Source organism: Hylaeus volcanicus, unplaced genomic scaffold (assembly GCF_026283585.1).
Source record: "Hylaeus volcanicus isolate JK05 unplaced genomic scaffold, UHH_iyHylVolc1.0_haploid 12182, whole genome shotgun sequence".
In the NCBI taxonomy this organism is placed as follows: domain Eukaryota; kingdom Metazoa; phylum Arthropoda; class Insecta; order Hymenoptera; family Colletidae; genus Hylaeus; species Hylaeus volcanicus.
In genome coordinates this window covers 198,839-218,988 of record NW_026533133.1, presented here as the reverse complement: position 1 = coordinate 218,988, position 20,150 = coordinate 198,839, and the positions used below count along the sequence as shown (strand labels likewise).

Below are 20,150 nucleotides of genomic sequence, written 5' to 3'. Positions count from 1 at the left end.
CTGATAAAACCGAGATAAATAAAAATATCTCCAAAAGATACATTTCTGGACAACAGACCAATGAGCACCAATGAGATTATGTCGCAGTCACATGGTTTGATCTACTTGAATTTTCTTTTTCTCTCGTTGGACGAAGTATAACTTACATATGTATATACTTCATCCATAAGAAACGTTATAAAGATTTGGCTATATCGCGCAATAGTATAATATAAGCAATTGTTATTAATAAACCGAAAGAAGGTATATAACAATATATTATATAACGTAGTTATTCATTGTTTATACATGTTAATTTGTGCTTTAGATTTCTAGTTTATTTAGTACAATCTTAGAAACACCTCAAAAAAAAATAATGATGTGATAGCGGAAAGAATAATACATATTTAAATTTATATTTAATTTAAAACAAAATCTTTAAAGACCACAAGGAAGATATAATTTTATTCTTTAGATCACTGTAATTAACAAACAGCCAAAATGCCGTTTATGATAGGTCTGGCTCCTATACGAAGGACGCTGCCTTATTTAGAAACTGGTAAATTAGTTTTAAAAGAAATGATACAAATATTTTCCATTAATTATAATACACACGGGCTCAATCATCAAGGAGTTAGGTAAGTTTTAGGTTCTCTTTGTACTTATATATGTTATTAAATAATACCATTTTGAAGTATTTTGTTGTTCTGAATTGTAATTTTAATATATTTATTAGAATATTTGATATAAGTATCACTTATATTTAGGGATTTCGTGTTCTGGAACCTACCACAAATTCAATATAAAAATCCATCGGTGCAAGTTATTACCTTTAAAAATATGACACCAACACCTTTCATAAGATGTTATTATGGTATGTATAAAAGATTTATAGTGGAAAAACTAAATTGATCATTGAAATGAATTTCTATTTGCTTTTACTTGAATCAATTTAAATCAATTTAAATTGATTGCTTAATCTGTTTGCTAAAATTTTTCTTTCAATTTTGTATAGACGATGGCAAAACTATGCTAATTGATGTAGATAACAGAAATAAAGAAGATATAATGGAACATCTCATAAAAGTAGTTGGTAAATCAGAAGAAATTTTGAGACAAGAAAGTATATCTAAAGAAAAGAGAGAAAGTTCTGCAAATTTTGGAATCGGCTGTCCAAGAAGCTGTATATGCGTAGTACCTAATCAAGTACCATGCCCTGGAACAGTACCTTTACCATATCATATGCGTAATAAAACAAGAAAACTGCAGAAAGAAGATTTGTAAGATCATTTTTAAATTTCTGTTGTAAATATAATAAAAGTAATTAGTACAATAATTATTTAATATCCATTTGGTTACTTTTCATTTTTATCATACGTGTTTAATCTTTTACTCTTTAATAGAAGGATGAATTTTTTCTTGTACATTAAAATGCATGTTTAATGTATACATTTGTTTGTTATAAAAAGATATCATAGATTATGAAAATACATGCACATACAACGATGTACATATTAAGCATCGCTTTATCAGTGATTTAAGATACTTTTGTATCTTTGATGTACTTGTATCACTGTAGGAATTATGTTTGATTAGTAGAAAAAGATACAAGAAACCAACTTAAAAGTACAAAACTTTATAGTACAAAGAACTTAATACACAGGAATCGTTTAAATAGAAAATATAAATAATATATCAACTATGGTCATGGAACAAATATTGGTCGGTAAAAATAAATTGATTACTTTTAATTACAACACTGTGAAATAAAAAAAAGGACTTAAATTATCTCCTAGGTTTGTAACGGTTGTAAGGCTTATTGTTGTGAAAGTGATTTCGACTATGGTAACGAGTCGACGTGGACGGTTTTGGATTTTCCGGTTTTTGATACAAATGTATTACAGGTGATCCATTCAAAGGTTTATTTAGTTCAAATTCTTCTTCAGATTCTTTCATCAATTTAAGCTTTGCTTCTATAGCTTGAATTGCTGTTTCACGACTATTGAAAAAGAGGTATCCATATAAACAATACTTATTAATAATTTCGTTTGTCCTATAGAAATATAACTGAACAGAACATTTACCTTATTCTTTTATCTTCTTTTTTAGCTCCAGCTAAAGCAGGTATGTCTATTTTTGGTTTTGGTTTATCCATATCAGACTTAAATGAAGAAAATACTGTTTAATTGTCTGTAGGAATTAAAATATCACTAATAATTTTGTTAGTTACCTCTGTCACACTATGAGCCCATCGGACGATAATATTTTTCGCTCCTACTTTCAAGTTATGCAAAGCATCTTTGGCTGCTTCTGCATCCTGAACTGTTTTATAGGTTACAAATGCATATCCTCTTGGTTGACCAGCTTGTGGGCCTGATCGGTGGAACAGGAGGTCGAACTTTTCAATTGTACCATGTTTTTGGACGAGTTTTAGGAGTTGGTACCAGTTGACAGATAAAGAGTTAGTTTTTTCAGATTTTTTCCATTATATAACGAAAACATTATTTTTTAGTAGTTAAGTATTGTGTTACAAAAGTCTGACAATGAAAAATCAATTGGGATAAGGACACAAACTATTGGATAACTATATAAAATCAAATAGGTGAAACAATATTATTCTTCAAGATTTTACAAAAAAACATACAATAGTGCATTGATTATCTAAAAAAACATTGTTAGCATAGTACTCATCACACTATAAATATATGTCTCATTTCATGTCCCAATAGTTTCTTGTTTAAATATTTGACATTCGGACAATCAATGTTCTACCATTTGTAATATTTACACAAGTTGTTTCACTTAAAAACCTCTTATCCCAATCATGACCTTATCTTGAAATAAACAATCTATATAAATACTTACTCATTAATTCTTAAATCTAAATTGCCCACCCATAATCGTCTGTCCTCCACCTGATTCGACTTTATTGGTTCTAATGGCAAAGGAACTTTAGTAACAGGCTACAAATAAAAGAAAAAAAGAAGTCAGTATTACCGAATATGCGATACGTGCATATTTACGGCGTTCAATAAATTTAAATACGATCGCATAACCTTTATGTACCTGAAATGCAAAGGAATCCTTACCTCCATATCAATGGAGTCTGAAATGGTATTAAATTAATACTGAGAAGCCACAGTTGTCACTATCGATCTCAAAATATGTTTCCGTGGTAAATTAGGCATTAGACTTGGAATATTTACAGGAAATCTTAGAAATACAGTAGACCATTCATACAGTCACCACACGGTAGTTTAGCAAATCATTCATTTTTACGGGCGACAATTATAATCATCGTAATATCTGTTTCTAAAATAATTTAAATATACTAAGTGAATAATCTAATTGTGAATAATAAAATATATCGTTAATATAATAATATTTATATTTGCTAATAAATGTTACAATTGAAATTGAACTTAATTTATTCTTTATTATGAGAAAGTATTTAGAAGTACAATTTCACAGATCATTTTTCATAATTTTTATTGCAATCAGAATGAGCATGTATAAGTTAGGAGTTCGACAAACATACGTGTAAATATTCGTAAGCAGTTATACGTTTCTTTGATGCATGAATCAAAAGACAATTATGGTTGGTAAATAAAATAGGTTTGTATAATTGGAGACACGAAACTTATCAGTACTACACAGAGGCGTCAGCGCAGTATTGTAAGATGCGAAGATTTCCGACTGCAGCGCCGCCTGCGGCGGAGTAAGGAATCTCAGCTTGTGATATCTCCGCTCTATAGAATAATATTCTTTGGTAGTTCGTGCTATCCATTGAGCTCTATCCTAACTGAAGTGTGAACTCCTGTAGGAAGAAGTAGAGGCGACGGAGGTCCGAGAGAAATGCAAAATGAGTGGTTCCGGTATTATCCTATAGCAAATTTATTTGTAGAGGGGGAACAAACGTACGCCGTAACATAACCTACCCGAGCATTGCTGAGCATTGTCGAGTGAGTTACTTTCAGATTCTTTTCCGCATAAAATTGGATAAATACAATATAAATTGAATTGTGACAAATAATAAAATTTAGCTCTATACCAAATTGTATATATTTCTATGATCTAAATTATGGTATGTAAATTATGTATACTATTTCATTATTATGTCATTATTATTAATGTTTCTATCGTTTTATATATAAATAAAAAGGAAATAAAGTTCAAATCTGTACATAATTAATCTGTAAATAATTAAGGGAGGGGAACCGTCATCTTCGCGCGCAGCAGTGGGGGCGTCGTTGCGGACCCCGCGGGTTCCCTCTCTCTCGCGCCCAAATATTTTCTTCCTCGCACTCATGCCCCGTGCAACATATAATATTATATTACAATCCTTGACACAGCCATCGGTAGGAACGTCTCGCGATGATGGCCTCGAGCAGAAGATCCAAAAACGCAAAGTTTGCAAATTACAATCCGACAGCAAATCTTTTATTTGCCCAATACAATTTCTCAAGGACTAGATATTAAAAAAACGGTAGAGGTGACATCATTCGTTGGCGATGAGAATATTGGAGAACGTGCAAAGGAAACATTACACCGGATGAGAATATGATATGGGAGGAAATGCGCTAGAAAGAAAGACACATATATCCAAGCTATTTTTCTTTTATTGATAACTGTATTCCAACATTACATCTAAACCTAATGCTAACAATTCAGAGTCAATCAGTGAATGACGCTCAAAATTTTCATGTTTAACAATTGCCTTTGCATAATCCTTAATTTCAGCATTTTTTATTATTTCTATAAACTTGTTGTACTTAGATTCTACCAGATACAAGTTTTCAGACAGCCAACTGTACATGTGATCGATACAATATTCGAAAGCGAACAACTTTTGTACGGTTTTTTTACTCATGAACATAGAGACGGTAGAATTTGAGAGTTTTGCGAGTTTTACGTCGTTTAGTTGTCGGAATTTAACTGTTACATCATTAATGCTTATCGGCTCGCTCGAGGTTCCCGATGTATCAGCAAAAATCTGCAGAATGTTATGCCTCTTTCGTAGGAGATCTTTCCACGTATCCATAGAAAATTTAATTTCGTTTCCATGAGAGTCTCCTATAGCTAGATCTACGTCACAGGAACCACCGATTCGAACCCCGATGTCGAGATACTTGTAGAATGTATCCGTCAGGGGATATTTCCTCCCCAGTATACGCACCACACGTGTTACTCTACGTTCCGAATGAACATTATCGCTATCACTGACAAGAGAAACAAAAAATTATAAAGGATATTGAATTTTGACTGCATATTTTGCAATATGTTGTCAAAGAACTTACTGTGTGCGCGATTTCTTTGTTAATGGTTGGTTGAACTCCTTGTTCGGAAGATTCACTCACGTTGCTCGAGCGATTTCAGCATTGGACCACATCGCTGATGTTTCAATACGAGGCGATAGAACGATGCTGCAAACAATGATTAAAAAAACGTGTTTAGACATTTTTATATTCCACCCCCCCCCCCCCCACTCTTTGTCAGATGAACAAAAAAATGCTGAAACAGCAAATCTCCGCTCCCACACATATTTCACTTTCTTATCCACATTTATTTTTAGCATACACACCTTTGCGTAGCGCATCATCTAATTTTTTTATACGTAGTAAGACCCCTCATCATCGCGGAGTCGTTCTAATGAATTGATACATCAGTGGTGTAATTCCCAAAAATATATGGACGTTCTCAGGAAAATATACGAAAACAGCGATACGGAATATCAGGGGATTACGAAAGTCTCCAGGAAGTGGCATCATAGTAGGGGCATATCATGTGACAAAATCACGTGACCTAGATTATAAAAATTGTGCTGCAGATTGAACTGCATCCAAACCGTTCTTTAGTGGCCCCCAGCGAAGAAGTGAGTGCAATCATGGAAGAACTCTTGGAAATGGAAAGTCGATTGTGGGACCAGGGCGATCAATTGGCTTCGCAAGAAGAATACCTTGCATGGGAAGAACGATCCAACGAGTGGCTCGAGTCGCTGGAAGAACATAGTCGAGCAAAACGCCCTCGATTATGGATCGGCGTTCAACAATCGTTGATCGCTCGTATCGCGCGTCTCGATAGTCTAAACTATTCGTTGCGCAGACGTTTCGTGTACGAAGGTGCCGGCCATTCAACCACTGGACTCTTGTGGCGTGAAATAGACACTGCGTTCGAGAGCCGCGTATTAACCGGCGCTGTTTTAAATTCGCACTACATCGAACCGCGTAACTTTCTTCAGGATGCGAGAGACGTTGTGCTCGAACATATACGGGGTGCATTGGTGAAACATAAGACACTAAAAGTGAATACCACGTTTAATGGAGAGTTTGTAGCGGGTGATAAACGCTCGAACAAGACTATCAGCACGAAGAACTGTGAAATCTTTGGCGAGATCAATCTCTAAGAGTGGTATGAGCAACGCGTAGTCAAACCCACCCTAGCATCGCTGGAAGAATTTCAAGAACGGGATAGCGGATGGGCGCTGTCGCGTATACTCAATTTAATTGTTAACGTGAATAAATATATGCCGCTGCATGCTGGATGTACCATACAATTACCGCGAGAAATACAACTAAAGAGAGCTGTAATCAACGTATGCTCGAACGGCCATGCATGTTTCGCGTGGTCAATAGTGGCTGCTCTGCATCCAGCCGAAAGGAACGCTTGTCGGGCATCAGTATATCCTCATTATTCAACGGTGTTGAATATCCAGGATTGATATGATTGAACCAAATTAAAAAGTTTCAACACGCCAACATCATCTCCATCAACGTCTACACCACTAAAGAAAAGAAGGTTCTACCGATACGGCTCGCCACACGGAAGATGGAGAGTGTTACGAGCCAGGGCGATAGCGACGCGCGTGTGAGCCCTGCGAGTGGGGTGACGTCGAGAATTGCACCGATACGATTAATTAGTATGTATCAATGGAGCCGAAGATTTGAGGATAGAGTAGATAATGCAGACGACTCTGACGCGAAGTCAGATAGCTACCAGGAATCGGTATCTCCCATTAAAGGGTAACCGCAGGATAGATTAAGTTTAGGAGTTCAGGTTGAGTACACAATGACTAAATCGTATCGTTAAAATATAACACACGTCGTTAATAAAGCCTCGCAATTTGTTAATTTAATAAAATAATAACTCGAGCGGTAAAGTTATTATGTTGTGGGATCGTTACACTGGCTAGGATTGGTGATTTCAAAGTAAAGGTTTGATGATTGATCTTACAGACTTTTAAGTTTACACAAAGAGTATATATTCAAAAATTACTATACTAATTACAAGTGTGCAGTGTCGTGTTGTCGCGGTTAGTGTATGAAGTTAAGATAACCTAAGTGTTGCGCTGTGTTGATGCACTGGCGATGCGGGGGTCGAGAGTAATTTTATGGCCGTAATAGATTTTAAAACCGTCTTCGCGGATCTATATGGTAACGATGATCGAAAGGAACTGAAGCCCGATCTCACTAGAGTGCTAATTTACAGACGATCAATGTGTCTCTAACGAGTAACTCTTTCGTACTAGCCCCCGAGCAACGAAAATCGTGGATTTATATACCCCTAAATGTTGGTGGGGAACCGTCAGTGATTTCCATATTAGGAAATTTGACGGTTAGGATTTTCGTTGCTCTGAGGTCGGCAGCTGTGTGCCCTGGGAAAAGGGTAGATTAGAAAGTATCCCACGCAACGCGAGTCAAAGATGATATTAAGAGAATGCAGCTGCAGGATGCACTCCAGTGAGACCGAGCTCCAAATTCCAGAAGGGTAGATAAAATAAGGTTAATGAACGCGAGCTTCTAAAAATGGAGAGTTTCTGTATACGTAACAAGAGACATGTCAATTTGCTGTATATAGAAGGAGCAAACGGCGTGGGACATTTCGCGTGGATCAAAAACTTGTCTCGCCTCGTGAGCTCACAATTGAGTAAAAAGAATCATCGAAAATACTTTTGCGATAGGTATGTACATAATAATTCTTTTTCTCTTTTTTTAAATATGTTACGTTTGAAAAAAATGTATGTCTTTTTATTGCAGATGCTTGCACTACTTTAGTCGAGTGAGAAGCTGAAAGCTCACACCGTAAACTGCGAGAAGATGAACGAATGCGCAATCGTATTACCAGATGATGAAAGCAAGTGGCTCAGCTTCAACGACTACATCTGGAAAGAGCGACTTCCATTTGTGGTGTACGCCGACCTCGAGTGCATTCTGGAGAAAACTGATCGAGAAGCACCAAGATCCACATACCAGCATCATAAAGTATTTAGTATTGCATATTATGTTCAATGCGCGTACGATTCGTCCTTGTCGGTGTACTAATGTCGTCGTGATACGAATTGTGTTTCTTGGTTCGTCGAAGAATTAAAGAATTTGGCACATTGTGTTAAATCAATTTTATCAAATAACATACAAATGGATGATTTAACGAGCGAATAGCAGGAGGTATTTCGCAACGCGACGCATTGTCACATTTGCGAAAAACCGTTTGGAGAAAACGATATGAGGGTTCGCGATCATTGCCATCTAACCGGTCGGTACAGAGGTCCCACGCACTCCAATTATAATCTAAATTATAAAAACTCTTTTTGCATTCCCATAGTTTTTCATAATTTGTCCGGTTACGATTCGTATTTTATTATCGAAGAAATAGCTATAGCTTTCGAGGGTGCCGTCAGTGTATTGCCGATAACAAAAGAAAAGTACATCTCGTTCACATAAAGTGTCGAAGATCCAAATGGACCGTCGCGAAATTGTATAAAATTGAGATTCATCGATTCATACAAATTCTTGAGTACCAGTCTCGATAAATTAGCGTCTTTCTTAGATAAAAGGAAATTAAGAATTTTACGAACCGAGTTTCAAAATTTATCTACCGAAGATTTCGAATTATTGACGCGAAAGGGGATTTTTCCGTACGAGTACATTGACTGTGCGGAAAAGTTGGAACAATCATGTTTGGAATCGCGCGAATCATTTTACAGTTCCTTGACGGGTGATACAGTATCGGAGAGCGAGTACGCGCACGCCGAGAACGTGTGGATACGGTTTTCCATTCAAACGCTGGGCGAGTATAGCGATTTGTATTTGAAAACAGATGTCTTGCTGTTGGCCGATATTTTTGAAAATTTTCGTGAAACCTGTATCACAAGTTACGGACTCGATCCCGCGTATTATTACACTCTGCCCGGTTTTACGTGGGATGCCATGCTGAAGCATACAAAAGTTAATTTAGAATTACTAACAGATATCGACATGGTCCTGTTTATCAAACGCGGTATACGCGGCGGATTATGTCAATGTTCAGGTAGATACGCGAAAGCCAATATAAAGTACATGCAGTCGTACGATCCATCGAAAACATCGTCGTACTTGATGTACTTTGATGTGAATAATCTGTATGGGTGGGCAATGTGTCAACCATTGCCATATGCAGTATTTCGATGGGTCGACAACGTCGCAAACTTTAACGTGTCTTCGATTGCTCTCGATTCGCCCACGGGTTATATGCTAGAGGTTGATCTAGAATATCCGCAACGTTTACACGACATTCACGCGGACCTGCCGTTCTGTCCCACACGTGCCAAACCACCTGGCAAAAGAGAGGACAAGCTGCTCGCAACTCTATACGATAAGCAGCGCTACGTTATCCACTATTGTAACCTGCAGCAATGCACGCGACATGGTATTCGTATTACAAAGATACACCGCGTCCTCCAATTCGCAAAATCACCCTGGCTCCGCGATTACACCGAATTAAATACAAAGTCTAGAACTCTCGCTACAAACTATGTATTTGGCAAAACTATGGAGAATGTACGTAACCACGTCGATGTAAAATTAGTAACAAAATGGAAAGGGAGATATGTTGCGGAGACGATCGCAAAACCAAATTTCTCCGGACGTAGCGTGTTTTCGGAAAACTTAGTTGCCATTGAACTGCGAAAGCTTGCGGTGAAGTTCAACAAACCAATCTATGTGGATATGTGTATACTAGATATATCTAAGGTTTGTTTGTATGAATTCGATCACGATTACATGTTACCCACACATGGCGTACTACGACGCGTCTTCGAGGAAAATTTCTTCTCGCCGGGGCATGCAATTCTTCCACAAGACACCGTTTCTCGGTACTGGGAGTTTTCTTCGCAGCCATATATGACTCGACACTGACACAAAGACTTGACGTACACGTCTTATCAAACATCAAATCGGTGTTCAACGCAACGGTCGGTCGGTTGACCGGTCTGTTGACCGATATGTCGGTCGGTAAATAGTTTCAACGTCCAGCTATTGATGCGTCTGCATTAGATTTCGGAATTCGGTAATATCCCTCTCTAATTTATTCAGCTCATCTTTCAAGCTCTGAACGAAATTTTGAAACATAATCATCTTTTTGTCGAATACGTCTTGTAAACTTTTTATAACTGCCATGTTTTCGTGCAAGTACAGCTTGTTGATAGCATCGCCATCCTCTACAGGCGGTGCTACCCGTCGAATGCTGCGCGACTTTGCGTCATAATTGGTGCCAACAACACAAAGAGCGTTGTCGCGTACATAATTTCTGACTACTCCATTCCAGTGATAGTATGATTCCATTCTTCCAATCGATGACCCAAACTTGTTGATTGACATTTTAATGACGATTGACTGTATCGCCAAGGTGGAGCTTAATTTATAATGAATTCTGCCTCCTGAAGTTCCTCGATCGGTCGTGAGCATTGTGACCGGCTTGACGCGAAGCCTCGAGCAATCGAAGCCGATCTACGAGTTCGTTGGGATCGTTCCAGTGAACGTAATCAATGTTGTTTTAGGTTAATCTCATGGAACACGGTATGCCTTTTCCAACTTTTTTATCTTGCAATAAAGGTTTGATTACATGGTTATACTTGTATCCTCTGTTGCCTAATGTTTAACAATACGAATTGTGCTTGTGCTTATGCGCACTCGTTGTCAGCAGTATGTCCCTGAATTTCCGTTCATCAGCCTCAGTGTAAATGTTATCTAGAGTTTTCATGAATATCAGTTCATAAAGGTGTCCCCGAATATCGTATGCCATCGATAATTATGTTATCCGCATTGTCCATGTCAACATGTTTATTATCGAGCATCAGTCCATCATTGGTGAAATAAACACCGTACACGTAATCCATATCAACGACTACGTCGCCGCGTAATACAGGTGCGATGTATTGTCGACTCAGTGGACCTAGATGATTACGTACCGTTTCTTCGCCTTCCAGCGTTTGCAATTGACTTCGAACAGATGTTGAGAAATAGCTGTTTGGACTTTCAAAAACATCTTCGTTAGTAAGCTTTTTGTTGTTGTTGTTGTTGTTGTTGTTGTTGTTGTTGGTACTGTCTTAATCGGTGTAGAGGCTATCAGGTTCATATCGGGTAAACTGCTTAATCTTGATTTTGTTATATTTGGCGGTTTCGAGAAATTTAAGCACAAATTTGATTGTATTTTATCTGATTCCTTGATATTCGGAGTGGATAATGGTTAGCTTTCGATATCTGTGTTATTGTGTAGATCATAATTTCTTAACGTGTTGCTGACAATTGTCTTCAGTGGTTCAGTAACAGGTTTAAAGTGTTTTTCCAACGCAATCTCTTCGTCAATTTTACCAGTTTTCAATTCACGATACTTTCTGCGAATCAAATCGCTCGTTGTTGCAATCTGTTTCGCTATCCTCTCACGATCTTCAACGCTGTTACTGCTCATGTTGGAACACTGCTTTCTCAACGTATCGGGCATAACTGGACGTGTTACGATATTGCAAAGTCATTAAATCTTTTTCTATAGCGACCATTCCATAAACCACTGTCTTTGTCAATCACTACAAATCCATATTTTTCTTGCCAGCAAGCGGTACACAATTTGCAGAAATTCTCAAAAGACATGTCAGTGTTTACATGATCGTTGTATACATGCTTCAGATTTGTACCATCTTGTTTGAACATGATCAGCAGGTTCGCGTTGTCGCGTATCAGATGTTTCGGTATCTTCGCATATGTCTGACAAAGATAGAAACAGTCAACGTCCGAGTGCCTACCCATTGCAAAGTATTCTCTTACCGCGTGTTGCTTATCGCATGCCACGTCGTCAAAGATAAAAATCAAATTCGGGAGTGCCTCGCTCGGTGTAACGACGTCGCTGTTATTCGAAAATATAAAATAACCAATTTCGTCTATCGACGAGAATATATTTTCTAGATATCGATATTTCGGTTGTTGCAATGATTTCGAGTACACGTATACGTTTTCGAAGCGAACACCGTGCGGACTTTCTAACAAACTAATCAGTACGTTCGTTTTACCGCAATTCGATGGGCCGCAGATGATACCACGTATAGAGGTCGGTAGTATATTTCCATGTTTGCGTACCTCTTTCTCAGACTGTGCCTTTTTGTCTACATTAGTCACTCTAATCTCAAGTGATTGGCGTACGAACCGCATCGTAGCTGTGGCAAAAAAATGAAAGAAAAAGTATGTGTCGATGTTGGGGGTATTTATACTAGCGTGACCCAGACGTACCAGTGTAGAAATGGCTTTCATACTGATCGGTGATACACTGTTCGACTTGACTGTGGAGCAATTGGAATACGTGCCAAAGATAGTACTCTTGAATCGGTTCGCTAGCGACATTCATTACGCGTGGGATAAACTCCCGAAACATATCAGAGCTGATCCTGAAGTCCAGTCTTATCGTAGGTGTCTCTTGCATTACAATCGTCCAGATCAACGTACGCACATAGATGGACAAACGCCTATGAGAAAAGATTGTTACCTATGCGTAGAAGGACAGGAGCAGGACTTGTAAATACTCTAAGAAACAAATTACCGTTTGAGCTACACGTACCAGGGTATCAATTTTGCGGACCGGGTACACGCCTGGACAAACGTTTAGCACGCGGCGATCGAGGTATAAATCCGTTGGACGCAGCCTGTAGAGAACACGATATTGCGTACTCTCGAAACAAAGATTTGACCAATCGTCACTTTAACTCCAGTATTCGTTTGAACATGTCACTGACGTTAACGCTCACCGGGCAAGGTAGCATTCTTGCAGTAAGCTATTTTCCGGCCATCGATCTGAGCGATGGTGATTACGAACTCGGTTTTACTGACTTTAAGACTTATTACACCATACCGAATGTAAATTGGTCGAATAATAAATTTTACTACGATAACGATGATAAGGAAATCATTATTCCGGAAGAATCTTACGAGCTGGATGACATTCACATGTATTTGCGACGATCGCTTTCGCAGAGTAATGAGGAGAACCCCTTGATACTTAGAGCTAACAACAATACGATGAAGAACGAAATCAAGTGCGATTACAGCATTAATTTTACCAAACCCAATACTATCGGCTCGTTGCTAGGGTTTTCGACGAATCGGTTGCGCCAATCAATATAATGAACATAAATATTATTCGCATTGAATGCAACGTGACGGCTGGTGCTTACAATAATAACAAGAGATATCGGAAAGACCGACATAGAGCATTTACCTTCCGATCACTGCACGAAGCATTTCGGATTTGACGATTCGCGTCGTGGATCAAGAGGGTCATTTGTTAGATTTTCAAGGGGAGCAGATCACCGTTCGACTGCATGTACGGAGACAACGGCCGTAGTGGGAGATGCTTGTATTGAACGAAGCGGAACAGACGACACGTGAAAACAACGAGAAAACAATTCGATCGCCTGCGAAAAATCACTGTATCGAATATTGGCTGTCTAAAACCATTGGGCGAGAAGACAATTCGATCACCTGCGAAGCTGACTGCATCGAATGTTGAATTTCTGAAATCGTTGGGTTTCGTTGTACGAAATGGCTAATATCTTAAACATTGGAGGCTAACCGATCTTTGACGACAGCATCGCCAAGATTGAGACTCACACATACAACCTATACGCGTTACCATGCGAGAGCTTTCTATACGTTGAAGAATGATTCAGAATAAAGAAACCAAAGGAAGGGGTGGAAGCACACCTCGGAAACAATTGTGTCGCCTTTATGTTTGATAAAATTCGATATGAACTCAATGGTGTGGAGATTGATCGCAACAAAAACGTTGGAATAACAAGCACCATCAAAAATTTTGTGTCCCTAACATTTGACAAATCGCTAATTTTACGGAATGCTGGATGGATCACACAGTCAAACATACCGATAGGTTACTTTAACTTTTGTGTGCTGCTCAACATGCTGTTGGGTTTTTGCGAAGATTACAGGCGTATAGTTATCAACGCTCGTCACAAACTCATTCTTATACGCGCGCGCAGTGATAATAATTGCATCATTGGAGATTCCACGCTAAAACCGGTGGTCGAATTATTAACGATACAGTGGCGAATGCCACACATCGTACTGAATGATACGAATAAACTATCGTTATTGCGAATTTTGGAAAGCGGGGAATACCTAAGCATAAGTTTTCGTTCGTGGGACCTGTACGAGTACTCTTTGTTGCAAAGTACGACAAAACATTCGTGGGCCGTTAAAACTGCGACTCAGCTGGAGAAACCGCGATATGTCATTTTTGCACTGCAGACTGATCGAAAGAATATCATGTCTGAAGATGCGAGCAACTTCGATGCATGTAAATTGACCAACGTGATACTTTATCTAAACTCTGATAGAAACAGATATGCTATTCTTTTTTATATGTATGCACGTTTTCGTAAAGCTTATTACGGATACGACTGTTACGAAACGCTTTGTAACACGGACAACTTTTTGTTGCATGGGCCGTTTGTAGTCGTCGATTGCTTGCGACAGAATGAATCAATCAAGAGCGCCACCGTAGATGTGCGAATAGAATTTGATTGCAAAGAAAACGTGCCAGCAAATACTACCGCGTGCTGTCTTATTTTGCATGATCGCGTCATCGAATACTGTCCACTGTCCAACGTTGTGCGCAAAATCACATAAACTGCAGCATCAGCAATATTTGTAGTATGTAAGAGATGAACACCTCGCATTGTGGCGTAATTTCAAAGATATCGTCACGATGGTAACAACGTTTGCTGACATACAAGGGTTCGCCGACAGAACCAGGTTTATCGTAAAGGAAGTGGCGGTGTTGAGAAAAGGAACCGTTCTCACCCATTACATTTTCAAGAGCCCGTATCCATGGAATTCACTATCGGCAGCCGATAAATCTCGTGCTTCTTGGGTGACGACAAATCATCATGGATTTTCGTGGGAAGATGGCTTCGTCCCATACAGTATGGCGAAACGATTGATTACAACGGCAATAGTCGATGACGATGCATGGCCTATCGCATATGTCAAGGGAAGAGAAAACGAATGTGAATGTAATTATTGAGACCATGGATGCTGATTACAAAGATACCGCGTGTTTGAAAAATCTTGATGTTACTAATACTATGCGATGCATAAACCATGTAACGAATTGCGCTTTACAAAATGTATTTAAATTATACAACTGGTGGCTGAAATACCAGAAATAAAAAATGTATCTATTTTTTGGAAATTGACTGAATTGTTAGCATTAGGTTTAGATGGAATACAGTTATCAATAAAAAAAAAACTTGGATATATGTGTCTTTCTTTCTAGCGTATTTCCCCCGATATCATGTTCTCATCCGGTGTGACGTTTGTCAGCCTCCCTGACAAATGCTGATGCCTACTCAACAGTTTTTGTTTCTCGCTGGATTGGATCTCTCGCTGTAACGTTTTCAGAGTCATTCGCAGTCTGACAGTGCTTAAGACAACAACCAATTGCTTGAAAGTTTTTCGTGAAGTGCTTCAATTTATAAAACGAAAGTAAGTGAAAAATACATATACAGTAGTGATCAGTTCCTGGTGTCGGACCTCGCTATACCACGAATACGCTTCATCAATTTTCGAAATTGCGCGCGATGCCGGCGCCAATTATACACATGCGCGCCCGCGGCGCGGTGCACATCATGCATCGCGCAACATTTTATATTTACACCAATGAAGCACTATGCATTAAGACGGGGGCAACCCGTTGATATCGTATAGTTTTTTTATTTATTTGTATTTTATTATTTTCTTTTATTTGTGTTTTTATTTTTATTTGTATTTTTATTTCATAGTTTATATTATATCAACGGGTTTGTCCCCGTCTTAATGCATAGTGCTCCAATTATAGTTTTCTTTTATAATTTTTTTTATTATTTTCATTTAATTTTTTATTTTAAATATACTTTATATTGTTTTTATTTTTTATTCAATGTATTTTATAGTTTTTTAATTTCATTTTTTATTATAGTTTTTATTATTTTTATTTCGTATTATCATTTTTTATATCATTTTTATATAGTTTTTATTTTATCATAGTTTTTATCATAGTTTTTATTTTGTTTCATTATATATATTTATCATTTTTTTATTTTCATATTTTTATATAATAAAAAGAATATTCGTGAACATATGTTTGTGAAAATCAATGCCCACCTCCCTGAAATCCTCCTACCTCCTAGGAATTGTATCGCGCATAAAAATATTTACTGCCGGATTGCAATTTACAAAGTTTGCGTTTTTGGATCTTCTGCTCGAGGCCATCATCGCCAACGAATGATGTCACCTCTACCGTTTCATTAATATCTAGTTCTCGAGCAAATGTATCGCGCAAATAAAAGATTTGCTGCCGGATTGTAAATTGCAAACTTTGCGTTTTTGGATCTTCTGCTCGAGGCCATCGTCGCGAGATGTTCCTACTGATGGCTGTGTCAAAGATTGTAATGTAATATTATATGTTGCACGGGGCATGAGTGTGAGGAAGAAAATACTCGGGCGCGAGAGAGAGGGAACCCGCGGGTTCCGCAACGGCGCCCCCAGTCCTGCGCGCGAAGAGGACGGTTTCCCCACCCTTACAAACTTATTTCGTTACATGTAAAATTTGCGTTTTTCTTTTTTACCGATCACTGATAGTTACCGACCGGTGGTGTCCCCCTCTATATTAACGACTGTAGGTAATAAGTACCGACTCCCCACCAGTCGTGCCCCCTCGCCCTCGGTTCCCCCCTCCCCACACCCTTTTGCCCTCGGTGACCCCATCCCCCGCTCCCCCCTCGGAGCTCCTGAGTTAGAACCGGCCTAGCTATACTACTCGGGACACCTTCGGGATTGCCCCAGATCCCTTTAGGGGGTTTTGGGGCTTGACAATAGAGATTCGTTTGTCAAACGATGTTGACAACCCCATATCCTCCTTGTCCGAGGCGGCAGGTGGCGGTATTGCCGCTGCCTGCTCCCGACGTTTCAAGTCGTCGAGTCTCTCCATAAGGCGCGCCAGGTGCTCCTCAATGTGACGTCTCTCCTCCTGGACGTCCAGGAGGTCCACACGGGCTTGGTTTCCGCTGCCTGACATCGCTTATGTGTGCAAGGATGGAGGATTTGACGAAAGGAATTCTAATGGGAAACACAAAGTTTTCTTAGACTACGTCGTGGAATTTTCAAATCAGTAAGACAATATTTACCGATGGTCTTATTATCTTTGTCTATCAATTCCACGGTCATAGGTCCTAGAACCCTTTTAATTTTCGCTGGCCCCAGATAGCGATGGGCCAGCTTGGCGTTATACCCCTCAGCTTTATTTCTGAGTTTTTTATTCGGGTAGTAAACTTCCATCCCTTCTTCGACTTCAACCCGAGTCACTCTATCTTTATTTGCTCTACCGAGACGTCCGTCCGAATATTGTTTTTAACTGTAGCTCAATTTTATGTCTTAACTCGTCGATGTTGTTCATTCTAGTCACCCATTCATTAGTAACGTCATTCGTAATCGACAATGGATTATCCGAGTTATTAACATGTCGTACGATAGCCTCGCGCCCGTGATTTAGAAAGAACTGTAAGAGTGTGATATATAATATGGTAAGTGTCTGAGTATATGCATGTATGCGATGGTTGCGTGGGAATGCGGTGTAGTTTGTTTATTAATAATTCGGTGTTCAGTTCAGTTAAGACAATTGTAAGAATCAGACATTAAATAATTCGTTATCAAACTGTTACGTTTAAAAGTTATTAGATCCCTACAAACGGTGATATTCGCGTTCCAGCATGTGGTACAGTGTTATAAGCCAATTGCAGTTTGGACAGGTAATGGTCCCACTCATTTTGATTATTTTTGACGAAGGCAGCTATCATGGGTTTTATCGTTCGGTTTACTCGTTCTACCGGATTTCCTTGGGGGTGAGCTAACGGAGTAGTAATATGTTTTACCTCCCTTGCTGTCAAAAAGCTCGCGACGTTTTTATTAAGGTGTTCTTTCCCGTTATCGGATATCATCGAACGAGGCGTTCCCCATCTATCGAAAATAGTGTCTAAAACTTTGACTACCGTTTTTCCCTTCTTGTCGCGCGTTGGAAATAGTTCGATATACTTCGTCGAAAGATCTAGAACGACAATGATACAGGAATTACCCTTTTTTGAACGAGTTGTCATATCAGCCGTATCAATCGCGATTTGCATCCACGGAGTTTGAACTAACCGAGTGGCTAATGGTCCCTTTTCTGGATTCTGGTTATCTTTCACTTTGATGCAAATATCGCATTCTTCGACAAACGATCTAATGTCTCGCGTCATTCCCGGCCAATAATAGCCTTGACGGATACGGTCTAAGGTCTTATCGCGCCCCAGATGTCCTGCTTGGGGCGTTTCATGATTTTCGCTCATTACTTTGGTAATCTCATGGGGTTTCACTACTATTTTCCAAGGGTGTTCATCGTCGATAATCGCCTTGGCATAATCAGGTCGATAGTATAGAAGTGCGTCGTTCTCGATTTTCCACTCTGGAAGTCTATCGGGATATTTTGTCACGAGTTTGCGTTTGATGTCATACCAGTTCTGGTCGCAGATGGAATTTAGTGGGATTCGATTACGAATTGGCTCTTCGACTACTTCTTCTCAACCGATGGGATTTACATCTACATCGAACATACGCAAAAGTGCGTCATTTAGCGTACCGCGTTTATGTTCAACCGTCACATTATGTTGGAGGAGGTAAATAGCCCAACGTGCAAGACGACCTACTGGATTTTTGAACCCGTGCAACCATTGCAAAGCTTGATGGTCTGTAACAACCTTGAACGGCATCCCTTCTAAATAACAGCGCAATTTTTCAACCGACCAAACTACAGCCAGACACTCCTTTTCTGTTGTATAATGGAGTTCGGCTCCTCGCAAAGGTCTACTAAGGATTTCGATCAGGAGTTCTTTGTCGGAATTAGGATGTTTTTGTACTAAGATCGCGCCTAAGCCAAAATCGCTCGCGTCCGTATATAAAACAAACGGTTGTCCGGGTATCGGGGTATATAATCGCGGTGCGTTGACAAATGCTTGTTTGACTTCTTCAAAAGTTTTCTGCTCGACTTCGGTCTAGTTCCACGGGACTTTAGGACTCGTCAGCTTATTTAGAGGCCCCTGTATATTCGCGATATTCTTAGGTGGCGGTGATACCAATTTACTAACCCGTTAAATTGGCGTAACTGTGTACGATCTTTCGGTACAGGATAGTCAAGAATTGGTTGTATTTTTTTCGGGTTTGGTCGCATACCAACCTCGTCAATAATGTAACCGAGATATTTAACGCTCTTACACGCGAAGCTATTCTTTTCGCGATTGATTGTCAACTTGGCTTCCCTCAATACTTCGAAAAGTATGGCTAACAGAGAAAGATGTTCGTCAAAGTTTTGACTTACTATGATCCAATCATCGAGATAGACGAATAATTGATCAGCCCAATAATTCGGTAGTTTACGGTCCATTATAATTTCTTTGACGCGCCTTTTCAAAGTATCCATGAGCCGTTGAAAAGTTGAGGGTGCTCCAGTTAAACCATAGGGCATCCTAAGCCATTCGAGGAGACCTTTACCTTCGACAACGAACACGGTATACTTGCGGCTCTCCTCGGCCATCGGAATTTGATGGAAAGCTTCGCTCATGTCTAAGGCGAAATTATTTTCGTGTAATGTAATTGCGATAATATTGAACCCATTTGTGGTAGTGGATACGCGAGTTTTTTCGTTTTCCCGTTCAATACTCTATAATCGATACAGAAACGTAATCCGCCGTTGGCTTTTGGTGCTACGACCGGTGAACTAGCCCAATTACTATTACTCCACGTGACATAACCTTTCGCTAGTAGGCGATCAACTTCTTGATTAATAAA

At 39.1% G+C, this 20,150-nt stretch overlaps 2 protein-coding genes across 4 annotated transcripts; one reads left to right on the top strand and one right to left on the bottom strand.

Moving 5' to 3' along the window:
• The first annotated feature begins 102 nt into the window (after positions 1-102).
• On the top strand, positions 103-1,329 carry LOC128882783 (probable 28S ribosomal protein S25, mitochondrial). Of its 3 annotated transcripts, none has more exons than XM_054134521.1 (4): positions 103-243; positions 455-617; positions 747-853; positions 995-1,329. In XM_054134521.1, the coding sequence occupies exons 2-4, from the start codon at positions 481-483 to the stop codon at positions 1,261-1,263; spliced, it is 513 nt and encodes a 170-aa protein (XP_053990496.1). In that variant the 5' UTR covers positions 103-243; positions 455-480; the 3' UTR covers positions 1,264-1,329. The 3 variants fall into 3 exon arrangements, with proteins under 3 accessions (XP_053990496.1, XP_053990497.1, XP_053990494.1); XM_054134522.1 differs by having other exon boundaries at positions 131-243; positions 308-617; XM_054134519.1 differs by lacking the exon at positions 103-243 and having other exon boundaries at positions 254-617.
• Positions 1,330-1,599: 270 nt separating this feature from the next.
• On the bottom strand, positions 1,600-3,658 carry LOC128882782 (probable RNA-binding protein 18). Its single transcript, XM_054134518.1, has 6 exons — positions 3,518-3,658; positions 3,069-3,291; positions 2,845-2,942; positions 2,210-2,423; positions 2,064-2,140; positions 1,600-1,978 (listed from the first exon to the last, which is right to left on the bottom strand). Exons 2-6 carry the CDS (start codon positions 3,072-3,074, stop codon positions 1,765-1,767), a joined length of 609 nt encoding a protein of 202 aa, XP_053990493.1. The 5' UTR covers positions 3,075-3,291; positions 3,518-3,658; the 3' UTR covers positions 1,600-1,764.
• Positions 3,659-20,150: the final 16,492 nt, after the last annotated feature.